The sequence below is a fragment of the Podarcis vaucheri genome, assembly GCF_965113315.1.
Source record: "Podarcis vaucheri genome assembly, chromosome: 8".
NCBI lineage: Eukaryota > Metazoa > Chordata > Lepidosauria > Squamata > Lacertidae > Podarcis > Podarcis vaucheri.
The window spans coordinates 27,717,298-27,739,509 of record NC_138766.1 but is presented as its reverse complement, the minus strand read 5'-3'; the positions used below and the strand labels follow the sequence as shown (position 1 = coordinate 27,739,509).

The 22,212-nt window shown below is 50.4% G+C and overlaps 1 protein-coding gene across 1 annotated transcript; it reads left to right on the top strand.

The window, feature by feature from the left end:
* The first annotated feature begins 9,643 nt into the window (after window positions 1–9,643).
* FOXF2 (forkhead box F2) lies at window positions 9,644–22,003 on the top strand. The gene is made up of 2 exons (XM_082234596.1): window positions 9,644–11,116; window positions 19,992–22,003. The coding sequence occupies exons 1-2, from the start codon at window positions 10,156–10,158 to the stop codon at window positions 20,159–20,161; spliced, it is 1,131 nt and encodes a 376-aa protein (XP_082090722.1). The 5' UTR covers window positions 9,644–10,155; the 3' UTR covers window positions 20,162–22,003.
* Window positions 22,004–22,212: the final 209 nt, after the last annotated feature.

Sequence of the window (22,212 nt, the reverse complement as noted above, 5' to 3'; positions counted from 1 at the left end):
TTGGACAGTGTTCTCGAAACTACTAGCATGAGTTAGAGCAAACTGCGGGAGGCAGTGGAAGACAGGAGTGCCTGGCGCGTAAACAACAACAACTGCACCATCCAGCCTCTCCTAGCTCAGTTAGAGCATGCTGTTGATAACGCCAAGATTTGATCCCCAAATGGGCCACCTGCATATTCCTGCATTACAGCGGGTTAGACTAAATGACCCTGGGCTCCCTTTCAACTCTACGAATCTATCATTCTATGCATGTGCCCGCTCCGAAATGAAACCCACTGAATTCCCCTGGGATTGGCTCCCAAGTCAGTGACTCAGTGTGCATAGAGCATCGCAGCCTTAAACCACTATCCTTTACGCCATAGGTGTCAACTCCTAGGGGCGAGGGGTCTTCGCCCCCCCATAAAATATTTGAGGGGGCTGGGTCCCCCAAAGTTCATAGGCATTGCCATTCAAATGGTGTGCAGCTGCCACATGTGGGGCAGGGTTTATGGGGGGGGTGGTATTTTATTCAAGTTGGCACCCCTGGAAAGAGGTGACCACGTAGCAACGAGTCCCACGCGCGACACCTTTGTGATTTCTTGTGGCAGAGCCTTCCGTGGACCAGACAAGTCCACGGAGGTCGACGCCACGCGAAACCGCGAAGAGGGCCGGCTACCGTTCGCCAGCGCTGCAGACGAGCCCCTGAGCTCCGAAAGAAACCCCACTGTTTTTCCATTCGATGCAGGGGGGGGGGAGGGGGCAGGCCACATCCTCCCACGCTTTCAGGTCCCGACATGGTCCGCCAGAGACAGCGGGGTTGATTCCTGGCCTGCCAAGCCGCAGCCCCGCTCGGCCTCGGAGCGCCTGAGCGCCAAGCCGAGTGTCGGAGGCTGCCTTGGCAAGCGCTCCAAGCGACGACGGGAAGAGACCGAGAGAGCCAAAAAGGTCCCGAACCTCGCGAAACTAAAGAACAGGATTTCCCACGGACTTCGGAGAAGGAGAGCGCAGTCCAAGGGAGGAGGCGGGTCAGTCTAACTCCGGGGAAAGACGAGGCCTAGCGCCCCACAGTCTGCAGCCTCTCGCTGGACCTTTATCAACGACTTGCACGCCTTGCCTGCATTGACGGGACGGGGCGGGGGGTGGGGAGATGGGAACAGTTGCTTCCCCACCCTCGGATCATAAACCTCGGATTCCCGGATTGCATATAAAAACAACTACTAAGTTTCTAGCTTTCGTAGAACCTGAGTTGGGAGGCAAAATGGACAGGCCCCAGGTTCTTCGCGTTACGCACGTGTAGCGCTAGGCTGCGAATCCTCTCTTGTGGATTTATGCACAGAGATAATTCACAGCCTCGTAAAACCAAGTTTTTTTGTGGTTTGAGATCATCGAGCACGTCCCAGCGCAGCACCTTCTATTGGTTTCAATGGAGCTTTCTTCTTAAGGAAAGGTTGGGTTCACACGTGCAGGTACATCAGCAAGTATGTCAGCAGTCCCACGGTTCAGCTCTGGTGGACTGCTTCCGTTTCGGAGGGGGCGAATATGAAACCTCGGATGTGTGGTCTGTGCTGACTGGTCAGGCACACTAACTAAGCAACGGTTTGCATGTGTGAATGAGCAACCCCAGCCCTAGCTCCGCCAGACGGAACCTGCGTGTCACGCAGAGTTGCCTCAGAAGCGAGGCTTATCGTTGGAGTCACTTCACAGGTGGAACTGCGAGTCACCAAATGTTGAACAATCGGCTGAAGAGTATGCGAGAGGTTTACATGTTGCACGTGTGAACGAGCTGGAGGGCGCTCTTTCTCGTGCGCTCCTTGGACACTGGAGCAGTTATGTTTGACCCTTCTCAGAAGTTATATCTGACCCGCCCTCCTTCCTCTTTGCCCAACCTCTCTCCTACTGCCGCCGCCGCCGCCCCCTGAGCGGCTCCAGGAGCGGCCCGTTTCCTTGCACGGGCCTTGAAGCGGAAGACAGTGCGATATTCACCCCGTGTGAAAACAGTGCCTCGAAAGGACGGGAACAGCAGCAACTAGCGGCTGCCTGCAAGGCGGCCTGCGGGCGAAGGGAAAGCTAAGAAACTCCTTCTCAGCAGGCCGAAGGGAAAAACGGTCTGAGAAGCAGAGATACAAGCAGACTGGAGAGTGAAAGTTGATGAACTTCGCCCACTTTCTTAGAAGCCCATCCCAAACAGATGAAAACTACACCAACCACCAAGGTCAAAATCCATGCACTGTTGAAGCAAACGAAAAGGGGGAACCGGCAACTTCTGGACTACAACTCACGTCATCCCTGATGAGCTGAGGCTCATGGGAACTGGAGTCCAACTACATGTGGAGAGCAATATAAACGATTCCACGCTGGGTGCTTTAATCTTGTTCCACACCTGGATTCCACACCGGCTACTACCACCGATTGAACTTCCAGCATTACCCAGCCCTGCATGTACTGAAGGGCTATGGATGTTGGAATTCATAGAATCACAGATTTGGAAGGGACACCGAGGGTCATCTAGTCCAACCCCCTGCAAGGCAGGAATCTCAACACATCAGATTTGAAACCGCATTGTCCCTGCTTAGCAGTATCAAACCACTTTAAACAGTCATGGTTTCCCTCGAAAGAATCCTGGGAAGTCTAGCTTGTTAAGGGTTCCGAGAGTTGTTAGAGACCCTGTTCTCCTCACAGAGCTACAATTCTCAGGGTGGTTTGACAACCCCAATTCCCAGGGAACTCTGGGACCCGGACTAGTTGACCCTCGTGGTCCCTTTCCAATTCTATATTCCATCACTCTGACTGATCCTTCCTTTGGAAACTAGTCTCTGCCCAATCAGCTCGCAATTCCGTCTTACGTCAGTCCCTTAAGAATTCCCTGAAGCGCCCATCTTCATTTTATTATATTTTTCCTGCGCGGTCCGTCACACACTTAGATGGATAATCGATGGGACTTCATTTAACACCCAGGAAGCTTTAGCGTTACTCCCCCCGCCCTCACACCCACCCACCAGGAAAGCCAATATAACCAAATTATCAACCCTCTCTATAGCAGTGCTTCTCGGCCTGTTCAAGGGCTTAAGGGCGTTGAATCGAGACCCCCAGAGATCCTAGCAATCCGCAGCGCGCAGGAAGGGGACTAGCTGGCTATAAAAAGCTGCAGGCCTGGGACATAACGCCTTTGCAAAACGGAAGAGCTATCCAAATAAACAGGGCGAAGGGGACTCAAAAGGTCCCGCAAAAGATGCGGCAGTGGGGGGAAGACGGACGAAACCTTCCCCTTCAGACCTTTCTCCCTTCCTCGCCCAGTACCTTCAACCTTCCTTCGGAGCGGCAGAGCACTGTGTCCTTTTTTCTCTCCTTCGGACGTTCCAAAGGCAGAGTAGAAGCAAAAGAGGCTATTGGTTCATATTGGCTTTCCTTAAATTCTCCAGGCGCTTCGCCTGGTTGTTTCACTAAACAAGCACACCATTCAGCATCATCCGCGTCACTTTAGGCCCATATTGCAGATGGGAAAGTTGAGGCACGCCCTTGCGAGCCACTTGCCCCACCTGAAACAAGCCAACTTCCTTGTAGCGCATTTGCTCACCTTCATCTCTACTCAACCTTCCTTTTCTCTACCCCCCATCCCCACCCCCCAGCCAACCCCCTCGGTCTCTTCCCACGCCCACTGCTCACATTTATACTGTAACCTCATCGGAGCAGGGACCTTTCTTTCCTTGCGTCCCTACGTGAAGTGGCGTAGTGGTGGCGCGGCATAATGAAACGACAGCCCGTTGTGTCAGAAATGCCATTGTTGCTGTTCACTTGCAACCTAACCCCTCAAATTCTCTAGGTTTTACTTCATGGCGCTACTTTGCTGTTCCACTTGCAGAAGAAGGGTTCTGTGAAACCAGAAAGCCTCCAAACGCAAGACGTCAGACAAGCTGCGTCGTTTTTAACCTAATCTGGACGCCTGTGCAGACCTGGTTATATATTTGAAGAATAAATTCCCTTAAGAGGGAATTTGTCTGCAGCTTCAGCCTCGGGTTTTAAGTCAGGGGCGCTTCTTTTCTATAGAATCTGAAGAAGAGAGAGCGTTAGAGAAAGTAAAGAAGGAAACTGTGGCACAGGAGAGAGGGAGAGGGAGGGAGGGAGAGAGAGAGAGAGAGAGAGAGACTTCCCTCGTCTGCTGGCTGTTCCTATTTGACTCTTATTTTTCCCACCGTCGGTTTCGTCTTTTATTTATGTAGCTCCCCAGATGCGGAGGCTTAGCATGTTCTGGACAAGAAATTGAAACCCGCAATAATGAAGCGATTTCCTAGAAAGGAGGGCGGCGGTTGTATAGAGAACAACAATATCTGAGTAACCAAATCAGCCCCCAAGTTTCATTTCCGCCTGTTCCGCTCAAACAAACCATTTTGGCTTTCTCCAAAGGCGGGATCAAGCTCGAACGCGAGACGCCCAACCCAAACAAACGCCGCCCGGGCTCCTGGTTAATCAGAAGCGCTTGAAAGCGATCCCGGCGTCATCACCGGCGAGGGCGCAGCGACAAATTGCTCTTCGGAAGAGTCCCTTATGCTTGGCTGCAATGGCAAGTCCAGGAGAGAGAGAGAGAGAAAGGGGTGAGGGGTCGGAGTGGGAGACACACAAACACTCGCACACATTTGCAAGGAAGGGAAAGAACTCTTCAATAATCAGTGATCGATATCCTGTTGGTTATGAGCCTTCTAAATCGCCCCATTGACCTTTTTCTCCTTTTCTGCAAAGAGACTGGAACAGGGGTGCCAACCTGAATAAAATATTAGGGGGTCAGGTAAGCCCCGCCCCACATAACCGATCACATGACGCCGTGCGCGCACACTACAGTGGTACCTCGGGTTAAGTACTTAATTCGTTCCGGAGGTCCGTACTTAACCTGAAACTGTTCTTAACCTGAAGCACCACTTTAGATAATGGGGCCTCCTGCTGCTGCTGTGCCGCCACTGCACAATTTCTGTTCTCATCCTGAAGCAAAGTTCTTAACCTGAAGCACTATTTCTGGGTTAGCGGAGTCTGTAACCTGAAGCGTATGTAACCCGAGGTACCACTGTATTTGAATGGCAATGCCCATCAACTTTTGGGAGGCCAGGCATCTCAAATATTTTAGGGGGGACTGAGGGACCTTGGCCGCAGGAGTTGGCTCCTCTGTACTGGAAGATAGATGGGTGGCTGCTGTATGTGGTCAATTTTGTAGGAGCACGTTCAGCAACTGCTCGTAAGTAGATTTGCTGCGGAGAGCTCAGGAGTGGTGTTACCAGATCTTACTCTTACTTGAAGTAAGCAGCGCTGGCTGCAATCAGCTTACTTCCAGGTAGGTTTGTATATTTACAGCAATGCAAATATCAAATAAGTCCTGTGGAACTCAATGCCAGTTGCTCCTTCTAATGTCTCGGTCCTGAACGGGTTTTCTCAGATGACCCTCTAGGTTCAACCGGACTCTTGGTTTCTCGGCACACAAACACACACTCTCCAACAGACTTAGCACGACTTCTGCAAGTCACTTGCTCCAATTTTAAATCCCACTGAATTCAATGGGTCTTACTTCGAGTAAAGAGGCGTAGGTTTGTGCTTTGAGCAGCGTTGATTTGGAAAGAAAGGCGAAGAACTGGTCACAAAATCAAACTCCCCTTGTTTGTTTTTACTTCGGGTGACATTAATTCGGAATAAACATGGATATTCTCCGAGCAGCATCTCTTAGAATCCGCCCCCCCTGCATTAAAAGGATGAGAGTAAATGTGTTTCTTTCGTCGTTCTTCAACCACCAAGAGTAGAAAGGGATTGTTAAAACCGCGTGGGGGCCACCGCGTCCCAAGAACACCCAGACCGTTAACACTCTTACAGGAAATTGGAAACAATGGGCGTTACCCAAATAAATGCCTTTGTGACTGGGGTTCCCGGAGTTAGCTCCTTTACGCGCTTCCAAATTGGTTTCCTTCCATGGACGTTTGCACTGATCTCAGGATCGAGCCCCTCCCATATGAGAGAGAGAGAGAGTTTACAAAGAAATCACTATTGTACTAAGCTTATGGACCTTCTGCTTTTTGCTTGACTCAACACTACAACAGAGGCAGTGCAAATAACGTTTGCATTTGGCGAAGGAGCGATCTCAGAACCGTAGCTCCTATGAGGTCCTCTGTGTTCCACCCACTGGTCGAAAGGGCTGAATTTCCCACATGCAAAACACCCCCGTGAGAATAAATCCTTGTTGCTGGAGCCCGAGTAAGTTAACAGCACAAGCCAGATGTACGTTTACACGAAAGTAAAGCTCCCTGGGTTCAATGAGGCTTACTCCCTTGTACGTTTGTCTAAGAGAGAGCCTCATTAAGCAATATAACGCCATCACTGTGTAGGGTGCTTGACAGAGAATCTAGAAGCACGGGTCTCTGCCCCGAGGAGCTTACAATCTAAAATCTTGGTACTGCAGGGTGAAACACCACAGAGGGAAGGGATGGCAATGAAATAGATTAGCCAGGAAAAGGATGTGCGCTAGTCACAAGTCCTTGTTGCAGAAAATCACTATGCTATGTCCTGATTCTGCTTTTTAAAGACCACCGAGCTGAAATTTCGAGCGTCGCCCTCTGAACAACATGCTCCCCATTATACAGCTGGAAAGAAATTTGTCTGCGCAAGATTGTGGGCTGCTTGGCGCAATTTCAGGGCGAATGCCTCCCTTCTCGTGAACCTTTTCGGGGATTTGAGATGCCCTTTGCCAAGGAAGCGATCCGTTGAAGCAAAGGGTCACCGCCGGGAGGAGGAAGGAACTCAGATGTCATTCACGCGTCAGGCTCGGGGAAGCACAGTGTTGTTGCAAAGGGGGAATGTTTGGAACTTGGTGGCGTTTGGAAGCCTCTGGAGGCATCAACCACGGTGGTGGCTCCCGTGCGTTGTGGGAACCGAGGACCGGCCCCCGTTCCTCCTCCTCTTCCTCCTCTTCCCCCAGGCTGCAAGGTCAACAATTCCTAGTGACAGGGCAAGATTTCCCCCCCCTCCCACTAGTCCCAGTCCTGTCCACAACTCTCACCAAAAAAAGACACCGGTCTTGGGCTTAAATTGTGTCGTAAACATTGTCGAGCTTAGTCATGTTTTCTTAGCTGATTTTCAGGTACAATCAAGCCATTTTCGGGCCCTCTTCCCAGGGACGGAGCGAGGGTGATCTGGAGGAAGCTGTCGACGCCTGTTCAGTTAATTTAGCTTTGCTTTGTCTAATTACTGGCGGAGCTTAGGGAAAAGGAGCCCGGCTCAGGGCGGTAAGCTGACACTTGGGCTCGGTGGGTGGTATAAGCCAGGCAGAGGGTTGATGGAAAAAGCCTGCTTCCACTCAGCTCCAGGTCACTGTCTGAGACCAGCCGCCCCTCCTCTTCCCTCCTCCAACCACCCCCCACCCCGCCTGCTCCCGCCCGCCCGCCTCCACCAAAGGCAGCTCAGCAAAGCGCCACCAACGCTGAGGGCCTCCTTCTCACCGAGGTGGTGGTGGCGGACCTGGGTCTGGGCTGTACCACTTCGGACTGCACTGGGGGTGGGTCAGGATAGTCTCCATGCTCCCTTCCAAAGTCCCAAATATCGTCCCCCATGGAAAACTGACATAGCAGAAAGCGAGTAAGGCTAAACTAACCGAGGACCAGGTTTCTGTTGTTTTTTTAGATATAGGATCTATCTATATGTATCTATCTAGCTGGCTGGCTGGCTGGCTAGCTAGCTAGCTAGCTATTTAAAGGGTCCTTTTCTTTTTCTGGATGAGTTTCCCGTCATTTGACTCAATATAACACAAGACAAGAAAAAGTTTGCCCCCCTCGCTAGGACTGAGAGATCCAGTTCTCCAGGCGCAAGGCTTTGGAACAATACTTTCCCATTTCCTCGCTATTATTATTGTTACTTTTTTATTTTCCTTTGAGAATCAAGACAGAGAAACGGTGTGGGCTTCGAAGCTAGGAAACGCGTTGGTTTAGTGCACGATTCCCTTTCTCGGACCGCTGTCAGGACTCAGTGTTCCCAATCTGTAAAATGTGTCTAAACAAGTGACTATTACGCCATCTAAGTGCGTTGCTCTGAAGACAAGCACTCTATTAGCACTGTGGGTAAACTTCGGTGCCCGCCGCATCTGTGCTGGGGTGGGGGTGGGGCGACAAGCTACTATGGAGTTGATAATCCGCAATGGCTTGAATGCCCCCGTCCCCTCCTTGATAGACTTCTATTCCATGAATGAATTCCTTACCCAAACCCCAGCATGAGCAGAGCACGTGGTTTCTCCCTAGAAATCAGTTTGAGCGGTATCTCTCTCTCCCCCCAGCCCCTCCCACACGCACAGATTCCCCCCTCTGTAGATTACCAGACTACCAGCAGCGCTGCAATCTCAGCATTCCTATACAAAGGTATCAGGAGAGTAGGGGAAGGGAGTCACGGGTCACAGGCAGAGATCTGACTGACCTCTTGCGGCACCGGGCTCTGGGTGTACTCTTGGTCAAGCCCTCAGCCTCCTGTCTGCGAAATGGGACTAGCTGAGTCCGACCTCCCAGGCTTGTTATGAGAAACAACCAAGGTCGGATTTGCAAAATGAAAACTGCTTTAAAGAAATGATAAGAACGGAAACTAAGCTGGCTTCACTTTCTGATGTTGGAAGGGAAAGTAATGTACGTAGGTGATGCTGCAAAAAGCCCTCTTGGGCTTCTCGAGGATGTCAGGGTTTTTGGTGTGTTTTTTTTTTTTGGGGGGGGGGGTACGATTAGGACCCGGATGTGCTGCTGCGCACTTTTACTGTATAAAGTACTGACGCCTCCTTTGATGCGGGTGTACACGCGTGTCCAAGTCTTGGGCCACTAGGGCATTGGGAGGGCGCGAGAGCGGGCTCCGTAGATGGCGGTGTATAACCATATCTCCAGTTACAGATGGGTAGCCGTGTTGGTCTGCCATAGTCAAAATAAATCTCACTGGCTTTTCAAATGGGCTACGGTTGCACACTTAATTCAATGCAGTAGCCAGAGCAATCAATAGGAAATCCTTCCAAGGAAATGTTTTGGGACTAAATCCTATTGATTCATATGGTTTCTACTTTTCCTTAAATGTGCAAGCTAACCTACTGGAAAGGCAGGGATATGTGCTTAGCGGTTTCGACCCAAAGACCTAAATTAGTTGGGTTTACCACACGCACACACACAGTCCTGGAATGACGCATTCGCTCTCACTTTGGCACAATCTGTTACGCAGAATTGAAGACACCTAACTTGATGCAATCGATTAGAAGCTACCTGCAAACTTAATATTTGACTGTGTTATTTACATGGCACATGCAGGGAATGTTTCTGGAGGGTGGGGTATATGGGTATTGTTATATGTGTTTTTCAGAAACTGAAAAAAAGGAGTATTTGTGTTTTTTTCAAAAGTGCGATTCTTTCTGGTCGCAAAAATCCCCGAGCATTCCTCTGAGCTAGCCGAGATCTCTGGCAGTTGTCCTGGCAGGAGTAGGAAAGGAGCAGAAAAGCCACACCACCCGCGCATTACCTTCGGGGTCTGGTGCTGAGCGTGCGCTGCGAGGCTTAGCAACTGTCTCAGGGCAATCGTGATGGATGGTATAATTGCGTGTAGCGAGGATGGCAGCCAGAGAGGTCTGGAGCCTCTGCGGGCAGCTCGCAGGACTGGAGGGGGGGGGTGGACAGAGGCCAGCTGGAGCGGAGGAGCTGCGCCCATTCGGGCCCCCCTCCCCTTCGCTCCTCTCTTCCCCCAGGCTGATTTTTTGGATAGACTCAATGGGAAAGGAGATTTCGGGAAAGAGGGAGGGGGAAGTTCCTCCAGCAGGCGACAGATTTAAAGTCCCGATAGGCGTCCGCGGATTCTGTTTGGCTGCTCTGCCTTTACGCAAAAGCGGCGAGGGGTTTCGCTGGATTTCCTCTTCTTTAAAGGCTTCAGGATGGCCACCAGGTGGGGGGCAGAGAGCCGAGCCGGAGAGCTGGAGAGAACTGTAGGCTCCTGAGTCGGGGGAGCGGGGGAGGAGAAGGAGGAGGGGGGTCAGAGAGGGGAAAGAGGGAGGGAGGGAGCGCTGGGCTTGTGTGAAACAGAAGAGAGGCAGACAGACCGAGAAGGAGAGAAAGGGAGGCTTGCGCAGGGAAGGAGGGAGGGAGGGATGCTCAGGGACCGCTTCCAGATCGCCGAGGAGGTGGCCCAGGAGGAGCAGCTTCCATGAGCTCCGAGATCGGGGCCCCGGTGCCTCGCAGCCCGGCCTTGATGAGCCAGCCGCCGCCGCCGCCGCCCTCCGCGCTGGAGTCGTCCAGCAACGGCAGCAGCAGCAACAGCAGCGCTTCAGCGTCCGCGCCGTCGAAAGCCAAGAAAGCCAGCTCGGGGCTGAGGCGCCCGGAGAAGCCTCCTTATTCCTACATCGCTCTTATCGTCATGGCTATCCAGAGCTCGCCGTCGAAGCGGCTGACGCTGAGCGAGATCTACCAGTTCCTGCAGGCGCGCTTCCCCTTCTTCCGCGGCGCTTACCAGGGCTGGAAGAATTCGGTGCGCCACAACCTGTCGCTCAACGAGTGCTTCATCAAGCTGCCCAAAGGGCTGGGCCGGCCCGGGAAGGGCCACTACTGGACCATCGACCCGGCCAGCGAGTTCATGTTCGAGGAAGGCTCCTTCCGACGGCGCCCCAGGGGCTTCCGAAGGAAATGCCAGGCGCTCAAGCCCACCATGTACCACCGCATGGTGAACGGCCTGGGCTTCCTCCCGCAGGGCTTCGACTTCCAAGCGCCCCCCGCTGCCCCGTTGGGCTGCCACCCCAACGGCTACAACCCCCTGGACGTGATGCAGGCCGGCGCCTACGAGGCGCACCACGTCCCACACATGTCTCCCAACCCGGGCTCCACTTACATGGCCAGCTGCCCGGTGCCTTCCAACGGCGGCGCCGACTACGGCCCCGACAGCAGCAGCAGCCCCGTGCCCTCATCACCCGCCATGGCCAGCGCCATCGAGTGCCACTCGCCCTACGGCAGCCCCGCGGGACACTGGACCTCCTCGGCTGCCTCGCCCTATCTCAAGCAGCAGGCCCTGCCGCCGCCCACCCCCGCCGCCCCCACGGGCATCCACTCCGGAGTGGCCTCCTACTCGCTGGAGCAGAGCTACTTGCATCAAAACGGCAGGGAAGACCTCTCAGGTACCAAAGGCGACCCGCCCCCACCTCCACCTCCCTAAACACACACGCGCTCAACCCTCCAAACCTTTGCCCACCTCACGAGTAAGCCGAATGGGGTCCTCCAGCTTCTTTTGAAATAGGAAATCAGCCTGTTGACATTAGATAGATAGATAGATAGACAGACAGACAGACAGACAGACAGACAGATGATAGATAGATAGATAGATAGATAGATAGATAGATAGATAGATAGATAGATAGATACTCCGCAGATACCCATAACTTGTTCAAAGGAAGTTTTGGGCTCAGTTCTTAAGCATGTTCCTGCAGAAGTACTGTAATAATATTTTATTGTAAACAGGCAGATCTCGTTCTGGTCATTTCTATTTACAACTTAATACATTTAAGAGGTGATTGATCTTCTTAGTCACCCACAGCTCCAGCCTCGCTCCCACTGGAGGATTTCACTGCCACTAACTTGACTGGTTTGAGATCCTACAGGCGTGACGCTAAGAGCACAATCTCCTGGGAGTAAATGCCATGCAAATAACAATTTTTTAAAAGGATTCAGTTGCAAATGGCTCTGTCTGCCGGGCACGGAATGCTGAACAGTCCGGAACGCTCACTGACACCATCCAGCAACTGGTGCGGATGTGATCCCCACACACCATAGGATGGGTCGCATCCCGTGGGGATTGCAATAAAGCTAGACTAGAGCTTGATCGGGGCCGTTCTCTTGAAAGTGCATTATTTGGGATTCTAAATCTGGGAGGCAAGGGCGAGGAATGCAGGTTAGGGATCCAGCCGACGGCTGACAGCGAGCAAACAAGCTGGCTTGAAAATAATATATTTGGATGAAATCAAGGAGAACATAGAAGTAAGGCTCTTTAAACCAACTTTTTTTGGACTTGCAGGCAGGCCAGGGATGATAAGACGCTGCCCTCCCTTCCCAAATGCACACTTCCAGAGTAAGCGGGGTGCCCATCTCCTTTAGAAACTGTGGGCGTAGAATCAGGAGGTGGCAATGGTTTCTGTGAATTAATCTTGAGCATTGAGATGTGATCCCGTCCACACTTACTTGGTAGTAAGGGCCGCTGGAACCAATGGGATTTATTCCAAGTGGAAGTTGTTTAGATAGGACGGCTTGTTAATGTCTCAGTTCATTACGGCAGTGAAAGCTTCGATCTACAGAAGTTGTAAATACTTTTTTTTTTAATGTGCCAAAGGTGTTGGAGAGGAAGGTGCGGAAGGCGCTGGTTCGGTTTCTGAAAGCGGAACCCTGAACAGGAAAGTGACTAGATATTTCAAGAATACCGAGTGGCTGCGATCTTGAGCGCACCTACTTAGAATTAAGTGCCAAAGACGGTTTTGGATCGGGATCTTAGAGGGCGCCCATCATCGTGGCGTCTGGGCGCATCACGCTCACTTAGGTGACCAGCTGTTTTATTTCTGAGAACGACCCTCTTCATGTGCAGTGTGTGTATTGTATATGTATATATCTCGACAGATGTAGATTAGATTGGGGGGGTGTTCCCAGAGGAACGACCTGCGACCTCCAAAACCGTAGGTAGGGTGTTGTTGTTTTTTAATTAAAAAAAGAACACCTCTTCGCGGGGGAGGCGGGCGATTGCGAAGAGACTGGAAATAAATCCCTTCGCTCGCTCAGGTTAAAGTTGTAGCTGTCAGATAACGCTGCCTCAATAACAAGCCCCGATGCTGGGTCTCCTCGGTGTTTTCTCTGAAAACACCAGCTTTGACGTGAGAAAACAAAAGCTGCTTCCAGGGGGGAAAATAGACCTATTGTTCGGAGAGAAGTAGAGCAGCAATTCGGGAGGGCTGGGATGGGAGGGGGGACTTGTAGGAGAGAGATATATGACTTTTTATCCCACCCACCCCCTCACCCGTTCACCCAAAGAATATAGCCGCAGGACATCCTCCTGACTGTGTCTTAGTAAAGCCAGGCTCAGTTTGTTGAGCAGAATGCCAGAGATCAAGGTAAACTACAGATAGATTATTTTTACTTCGCTGCCTTATTGATAATCATCTTATTTAAATTCAAATCTCGATCATAGCGCCCAGTCGCTGGCTCGGCGTTGCAGTTGAGTCGCGATTAGTATTATTAGAACGAGATTAACAATTTAGCCAAACAACTCCCCCACCCCTCTAAAATACCGGCGGCTGCAATTCGAAGTCCATGTGTAGCCCACGTTTAGGCATGTTTACTCAGCAGGAAGTCCCCACCGTGTTCAATGGAGCTTACTCTCTGTGTAAATTGCAGCTTTTAGTTTGGGGTTCGCTTCACTGAGCGCAGTGGGCCTTACTCCCGAGGAAGCATGTCTAGGGTAGCCTTTTTAAAGAATTTGGCTGCAACCCCAAATATTAAATATGCTCGTCCTATGGTTATGTGGTTAGAATTTGGGAAGCTTTCAATTTAATAGGACTTACTGGCGAGTAAGTATGATTAGGATCGCGCTCGCAGAGCGTATCCTGGTGTTTTCTTTTCCTTTCTTTGGCGTGGTATAATAGATAGATGATAGAGATAGATGATAGATAGATAGAGATAGATGATAGATAGATAGATAGATAGATAGATAGATAGATAGATAGATAGATAGATAGATAGATAGATGATAGATAGATGATAGATAGATAGATAGATAGATAGATAGATAGATAGATGATAGATATAGATAGATCCAGCCACAGTTACGTACTTTTATTTCCCATTGACTTCAACGGGGATGTTAGACCCGTGCTTTTAAATATCTCCTGGCGAAATCCGCGGGGAAAGGGCTTTTACTTTGGCTGGATCGTGTCCGTTTTGAATAAAGCGAAGCGCCTGGCGAGCGTGACATACGACAGCTTCTTTCCTGCAAGTTTCTTTAAAAAAAACAAAAAACCTTTTCTCAGCCCTGATGATAGCGAAGAAAACATAACAAATCTCAAAAAAGGGTCTCATTACCACAGCGGGAGCAAAAGAAAAAGAAAAAATACCCTGGAGGTTTATAGCCATCTAATTGAAAAAGAGGGAGAAATATTATCTGCATACAGCCTGAGGGATGAGGCTGGGGGGCGGTAAATCTATTCGGGTTTTCTTTTCAAACCGCAAAAAAAAGGTGCTAGCGTGAGACTCAGACCCGTTTCTATAACTGGAAGGAACTGCTCTGTTGTTGTTGTTGTTTTTTCTCTTCGCAGTACGTTGCTTTTTATAGGAGAGAAAAAATATTTCTTAAAAAATAATAATAAGACTCTTTAGGAAATCTGGGTGGAAGAGAGCGAGAGAGCTGAGAGTGTAAGGCATCGAAATGGGTAAAAGATGTTGGGCTCTTACGGAGGAAATTTTCCAAATAGCCCTTTTAAACGTGGGTCTCGGAGGTTAACTAAACAAAGACAGTCTGGACTGGACCACACCGAAGGGGATTGGAGCTTGACTTAACCCAGATGAGAGCGAGGTCTTGTTCAATTTTATGGGAATTTCAACAAGTAACAAATACAGACGACCTTGTCCATTGCTTCGCTTTGCTTGTCGGCGACCTGCTGTCAATCATCTGCTGCGCCCAACTCTCCATCTCTCTCTCCCCCCCACCACCACCACTAGCGCCCCCTCCCTCTCCAAATCACCTTCCTTTTTAGCTTGGGATTTGGGGAAAGGAAGAAAAAACCAGAGCCCTTCCCTTGTGGAAATGATTCCAGAAGGATCTCTGGAAGTTTTGTTTTGTTTTTTTAAACGAGAAGAAGGATGGTGAGGGTTGCATGAAACCGACATCCTAATCTCCCGAGGTAACGATAGGAAGGAAACTTAGATACAGAATTTGGTTTTACGGAGTGGCCTTTAATTTTATGTTTATACTTTGATTCTGACTCTAAACACAGTCCCGCCATTGGTTTTAATGGTCTCGAGGCTGGGCGTAGGAGAAGTTCCACTGAGTGTAAATGAGACTTTAACTGGTCAGTAATGGATTGGGGTGAAGGAAGATAGTAATTTAAAAGCGCATCGTCTCCCTCCGTAGCCTCATGCAGTTTCCGCATCTAAATCCACCCTTCTTTAAAATGCCCATTTCCTGGATTTTAAAGGACTGCATTCTTTCTCAGAATTATCCAACCGCTTTCTGAACCCAACACGCTGGATCGGAAGAAATCTTTTGCTTCTGCGTCAGGATTATTTCCTGCTAAACGTTTGGCAGTTTTGATAAACGCTATTCCCTTGCCTGGGGAGTATAGGTGGAGGCAGCCCGATCCACAACCCACGTCTCAAACCACATTTACAGTGATAACCCTATGCATGTACAGTGGTACCTCGGGTTACATACGCTTCAGGTTACAGACTCCGCTAACCTAGAAATAGTACCTCGGGTTAAGAACTTTGCTTCAGGAGGAGAACAGAAATCGTGCTCCGGGGGCGCAGCGGCAGCAGGAGGCCCCATTAGCTAAAGTGGTGCTTCAGGTGAAGAACAGTTTCAGGTTAAGAACGGACCTCCGGAACGAAATAAGTACGTAACCAGAGGTACCACTGTATGCGTATCTACGTCGAAGTAGGTCTCAGGAAAAGCATGCCCAGGATTGCAACCCTATCCGAAACTGCCAGCTCCAAGTAGCGCTCAGGTGTTTCAAAGACTCAATAACTGGTTAGGCAGGGATTTTCTGCTATTACTTTGGGCTTCTTGGATCCCGTTGAGGAGAAGGTGATCAAAGCACCTTAAAGATGTGCAGGATAGTAGGCCTAAGGAAGCTTGGTTGATGCTTCTCAATCAACCAAGCCAGCTATGCCGATGTAGGCTCTTCAGAGTCAATGGGAATACTCTAAAATAAGCAGGTTGCCAATAGGAAACAGAGTTTCTTAAATCTCATCCGGATTAAAAAAAAGGTTTAATCTTAAAGAAGTGAGGAAGGAAACCCATAAATATTTTTGAAGTATTTTTTAAGCATGTTTAGTTGGGGAACAATATGCTATATAAATCCAGCTCCAGTGAAAAAAACCTGCTATAAAACATAAACAGGGAAAGAGAAAGAAAGAAGGTTGCAAGCGCGTTTCCTGGGAAGTAGACAAATCCTAGGCATATTTTCTGGGAGGGAAATTTTTCCCACTTCAAGGAGACACTACAGCAGGGATTGGAGAACCGGTGTGGCCTTTCAAGTGTGGTAGGACTCCAAGTCCCATCAGCCCCCGCGGGAATGCTGACTGGTCAGGTGAGCTGGGGAGCTGGGGTCCAGCAACAGCTCCTCCTCACCCCAACATCGCCTCTCCAAGCGAGCCTTGGACCCCAGCATTGCAAACGATGCGATTGGGGAGTTCGGTGAAAGAGTGCATCGCAGGAGTATATGAGACTGGAGCAGTGGCGTAGCGTGGGTTGTCAGCACCCGGGGCAAGGCAAGCAATTTGCGCCCCCTAACCCTAACCCCCAGATGTTGCGCCCGGTGCGGCCGGGCCCCCCTGCACCCCCCACGCTACGCCACTGGACTGGAGGACACAAAATCAAACCAGGACATCTCAGCTCCCCCGCCCCCAACCCGGTCCTCGCCTGCTAGAAGTAACCTTCATTGATTTGCAATGAAAGGCCTTCGAAGAACTGCTGCCGGGATCGGCGCCTGCTTCCTGTCAGCCCAGTGGCATTTAGCAACCGAGAAAATGTGTTTAGGATCACGATCTTAAACGAAACTTTGAAATCCTGGCAGGCAAAGCAATCGAGAACCTAAGGTCTCTGCCCCGCCCGGAATACCAGGCGCTGCGGAGCCGCTTGTTTATGAGCTGACAGCGCTGCAATGTCGGTCCCCAATTGATTTTTATCGGTCAATAAAGCCCCATCAAATCATTCACGGTTTAGTGCCGAGGAGATGCTAAATCCCGGCCTCTCCTGAGCCTCCCTCCCGCTCTTCCCTTAGAAGGACCGAGCAAGATTGGAAACAGAAGTCGCTTCTCTCCGAGGCTTAGAGGCGAACGGAGCAGAGGGAGGAGGAGGAGGAGGAGGGAGGCGGACATTTTTCGCACACTGTTAAACCAAAGCGAACTGATTGAATCAGAGCTGCAATAAAGCGCACCGGTTTCATTAGGAGCATACCAGGCAGGTTATTAGAAAGACGGAGGAAATCCAGCGAAATAATCGCTTTTACCAAAGGGACCGCTCCGGGGTGAGCAGAGGGGCAGACGGGAGAGAGAGAGAGAGAGAGAGAGAGAGAGAGAGAGAGAGAGAGAGAGAGAGAGAGAGAGCCTCTAACTATTACTCCGCACAGCCCCCCAGGGTCAAAAGTGAAGAAGGCGTTGAGCGGAGACTGAGAAAATTCAGCAAGGGGCTTCTCCACTTTCGCTCTCGATGGGAGTCCTTTTTCCAACTGCTCAGCTAAAACAACTTTGGAAAAAGAGGAGTTATGGGGAGGGGTATCGATCCGACGCCCTTCTTTCCAGACCCCTGCAGTCTTTTGCATCAGTTGGGGAGATCAGTGAGAAAGGCAACGGTCAAGTCTACCTCTCTGCAGCCCTAGAAACGAAAGCCCCGATTGGCAGACAGAGCTATCCAAAACGGTTCCTGAACAGGAGGGGAGGGAAGAAGAAAAAGAAACTTATTTGTTCCAAGGAGCCCCAGGGGGCGTCCGTGGTCCTCCTCCTGCTCATTTAACCCCACAAACCAACCCTCTGAGGTAGGTCAGGCTGGGAGGCGGTGTCGTGAGTGGCCCCGAGTCACCCAGTGAGCTTCCTAGCCAAGTGAGGATTTGCACGCTGGTCTCTCCCACGCCCTAGTCCAGCGCCCTAACCGCTACACCATACTGCTTTTCTGAAGATGCCCCGGGGGCTGCTCTTCATTTACGGGGCACGGGCAGATTGTCCTACTGAGCCCACTCGTTGCGGTAGGAAAGTTCCTGCAGCTAGCTAGGAAATAATGGAGAGCGGCTCTGGTATTTCCCAAAACACTTCGGTGCCCAACAGCACTCCTGGGTGGAAGGGAAGACTCCCCGGGTCTGGCCACCTCGACCTGACCGCTGCGGCAGGATCCACATTGTGGCTGTAACCGCTCCATGTAAACTAACCCAGATCTTACAGCCCAGGCGTCACACTCTGCGCCAGCGCGGTTTCCAAGCCGCTTTGGTCAAGAGTCGCCCTGCCGGTTCCTTGAAGGGGCTTATTCAAAAGATTTCAGAAATAACACAAGCAGGTTGTAAACTGAAATGGGGCATCCCACTGGGTCTTCCACGGGAGATGCTCAAGATCCGGATTGCATTCAGTCAGCTAAAGAAGAGCACTTCGGTGAAACTAGGATGTGGGCTTGAGCCTCTGTTGCTGCGCGGAGCCAGCGACAGGCGTGCAGGATGCGCAACCACGTCCATGCGCATCAAATTGCGCACATCAAGCTGGTGCGAGCAGATCCGTCGCTGCAAATGTTTTGGGCCAATAATCATGGCAGGGATTTTTCTGCCTTTTAGTTGACCGAGATTCGTGAGATTCCTTGAGATAAATGGCTCAGGTGCTTAACAGGATTTCGCGCAGCGGCTTCTGTGGAGTCGGTGATCTCAGGCTCCCCGGTCATTGCTTTGCTATCAATAAGGGTTGCATTAGAAGCATCATAGGATAATATTCTGCTGTGATCTAACCACCTCAACATAGATCATGATCCGAGATTAGCATTAATAAGGGGAACGCAAAACAACTCAGCGCATTTATTATGGGGTTTGGGCAGAGCTGAGTCAGAATCGCGAGAAGTCCACTGAGTCCCATAGGTTCTGAAACTTCCTCTCTCAGAGGGAGGGGGGCCCTTTCCACAAAACTCTCTCCGAATCCCGCATTTTGACTCGCACTTGCGAATAATAGCAGGAGCTGGAAACTTTCAGCCCTTACTGTAGCTTTTACTGAGGACCGTAACATTGTACTTCACTGTAATGCTAAATGGTTCAGAGGCTTTCTGTGTTGTGAACCGCCTGTGCGAACGATAGCTGAAAGGCGATCGACGGGTGCTGCAAACAAGTTCAGCTGGGTAGATTATGCTCTGTCCCTAATTTCTGGGTCAGTATTTATCCCCTGAAAAGGGGGAGCGAGGCGGGAGGACCGCTGGGTCTGGACGCTGACTATGGAAAAGGAAGCTCAAGTGAAAATCGAAGTGCTTTACTTTAAAGTCAATTCATTCGGAGTTCCACATTCCCTTTTTCACTGAACTGATCCTACAGGCCCAGAATACCTAGGTGTGGGGAAATCGAGGTAAACGGGACAGTGATCCACTTATTGGAGACTGCAGTCTCAGTCATAGTTACCAGGCAGTAAGTCTTCTCAAAAATAGTTGGGACGTACTTCGGACTAAACGTCCGTAGGATTGCACTGTGAGAAGCCCTGGAGGCAGTTTGGCGTCCTGCGCGCTTGTGGGCTGATCGGAAGCCAAAGTCAGGAGAGACATATTTAGGCCCCAAACCTTTGGCTTAAAGTGAGATGCGTTGTGAATAGGCATAGTTTGGGCAGCGACAGCCGAGAATGGGTCTGTAGGTCCGCCGCACAGCATTTAAATGCTCGTTAGAACATTTAAAAAGGAGAATAAAAATAAACAAATAAGGCTTTGATTGCCTCTATGAGGAAAGCCAGCTATGCGTCTTCCTCTCCCTTGCAGACTTGCCTTCTTCTGGCTACCAATATAGTTACTATTGCAGTCCGCCTTCTTTCCAAGGCGCTGAAGGCGGCTTACACTCCTGCTATCCACGCAATAATCCTGCGGGGATCGTGGGAGTTGTGGGCCAAAAACATATGGAGGGCCGAGTTTGAGGAAGCCTGACCTAGGCAGTGGGGATTTTGAAGTCACACCCTTTAACCCTTTGACCACCCCACCCGCCCAGTCACGCCCCTCAGCTACCCACTATGGCTTCTCCAGGAAAACCGTTTGAGCTGTTCTATGGACTCGCTCGCTCTTTCTCGCTTCCTCCGCAGTGGGGCTGCCTCGCTACCAGCATCACCCGTCCCCGGTGTGCGACAGGAAGGATTTCGTTCTCAACTTCAACGGCATCTCTTCCTTCCACCCGTCGGCCAGCGGCTCCTATTACCACCACCACCACCACCACCAAAGCGTCTGCCAAGACATCAAGCCCTGTGTGATGTGAACAATGACCTTGGGTGCTGGATTGAAAGGAGAAGATTGGGGAGGTTGGGGTGGGAGCGAGAGAGAGAGGTCCAAAGACTTCACCCAAAAGATTACATGCAACGGGAGGACTCGCGCGGATCGAGCCCAGAGGTCCACGCCCAGCTCCGCGAGCCTCCCTTTGTAAGTACAGTGCGCCAGTCACTTAAGGAAAGCCGCGTAAGGGCCGGACGCCCCGTTGGATACGCGCGCTCCTTTTTCGCGGGATCCTAAGCCTCTCCCACTGAGTTCACAGCAGGCCTGCACGTGTTCCCTGCGAAGTAAGCCCGACTGCGTTCAGTGGGGCTTCCCAAGCGTGCAGGATCAGCACCTCTAGCCCCACAGAAACGTGCGCAATGTTGCAGCTCCATCCTAGAGCTCCAGAATGTGAAACTAAACCCCACCGACTTCAGCTAGGAAAGGGGACAGGTGTGTGTGGGGAGGGGGCGATTGGAGGCATACTTCCTCAGAAGTAAATCCCATAGAGTCCAATGGTTCAATGCGTATAGGAGGCAGTCTTAGCCTTGAACAGATCCGCAAGAGGGAGAGGACTGCGATCCTAGACATACACCCGCATCTAGGATGGAAAGGTGGGCTGCAGCGCAGGAAAGCTTATAGCCATGATGATATTAATAAATAAATAAGCACCAGTCTTTAAGGTGTCAAGTGTACGTTATGTATAGGACACAGCCTTAAGCCTCAGTGAACCCAAGGAGACTTTCCTCTGAAGAAAGCATACTTAGGATCGCGCTGCGTACAACTCAAGCTATAGGGAATGGGCTCCTGTTTGCTTTGTGTGTTTGGATAAAAGGGCAGAAGATGGTCGCTGCAGCGCCAGGCAGGTTCAGAATCAATTGGGCACATTCCTTTGATAGCCAATATTTTAAAGATGTGAAGCAGAAGGCTAGTTCATATACATATAGTTACATTAAAAAAAAAAAATAGTCAAAGGCAACTGCGGTTGGAATCTGCCAGCTTTTCAATTACACAGAAATTGAGGGGGGGGGAGATGTCCCCTTTTTATGCCCGATGTCCGTGCAACACAGAAACAATCCGCATTCACTGAGTTCGCCTACTCCATCATCCGAATAAAGCACTTTCGTTTTGAGTCCTGCTTCATTTCAGCTGGAGAGATCTAAGCATGTCAGGGCATTGCAGCACAAGGTAGGCTTCGATTCTGCACGTGTTTACCTGGGAGTACGTGCCATTGGACTCCACGGGGCTTACTCCCGAGTAGAAATATATGGGATGCACCGTGAAGTCTTTGCGCCGCTGAGATTACCTCCCGAGTAAGCTACGTAGGTTCACGATCACACTCTCCTATTGAAACCAGCGATGTCTGTCACAGAATCGTGCCTCTAGCTTTTGAAAATGCAGATTTATTATTCCCTAGCGTCAGCAGAGCCATTGTTCTGCGGGATGCTATTTCGGCAGCACCAGCCAGTATTAACAAACCTTGTTTTAAATTTTGGAGAGGGTGCGTGCTTGTGCGTGGTTGTGTCGCTCCCAAGAAAGTCCCCAGATTCTGTTTGTTTGTGTTTTGTTTTCCAATATTGCAACAATACCACGTTTGGGGTTTAGTTTATTTCCTTTCTTGCTTTCTTTTTTTTACTTTTTTTAAAAAAGTGTTTATATCACAGTCTTCTAAAATAATTATTTGGAATAAATCTCGTGTATACTCACACACTATCGCTTTTAAACCGGAGAGTATAATTTGCACTTATGTATAACGTTTGTCAAAATATTGTGATGTACAAATTTGTTGGGGTGGGTTTCTTGTTCATGTGTGTGGTGTGTTTCCCCCCCAATAAAATGTATATGGCCAGCGCGCATTTTCCTTTTCCTCGGCATGCTAAACTCCTCGGTTCTTATACCGAATTGTAACAGGAGAAGGAGCGTGCATCTCGCTCCTTAAAGGAAAGGCGGGAAACCGGAGGCGGATCCAGGAGGTGCGGCGACTTCGAGGTGTGTTTTTGTTTTCCGTGGAACGCGACCAGAATTACTTCGCTTGCGGGCTGCAGCGTTTAACAGACG

What these genes read in the sequence shown, in the direction of transcription:
- FOXF2 (XM_082234596.1), top strand. Translation starts at nt 10,156, where the DNA reads ATGAGCTCCGAGATCGGGGCCCCGGTGCCTCGCAGCCCGGCCTTGATG. An exon ending in CGGCAGGGAAGACCTCTCAG is followed by an intron (nt 11,117 to 19,991) that starts GTACCAAAGGCG and finishes CTTCCTCCGCAG; the next exon opens with TGGGGCTGCCTCGCTACCAG.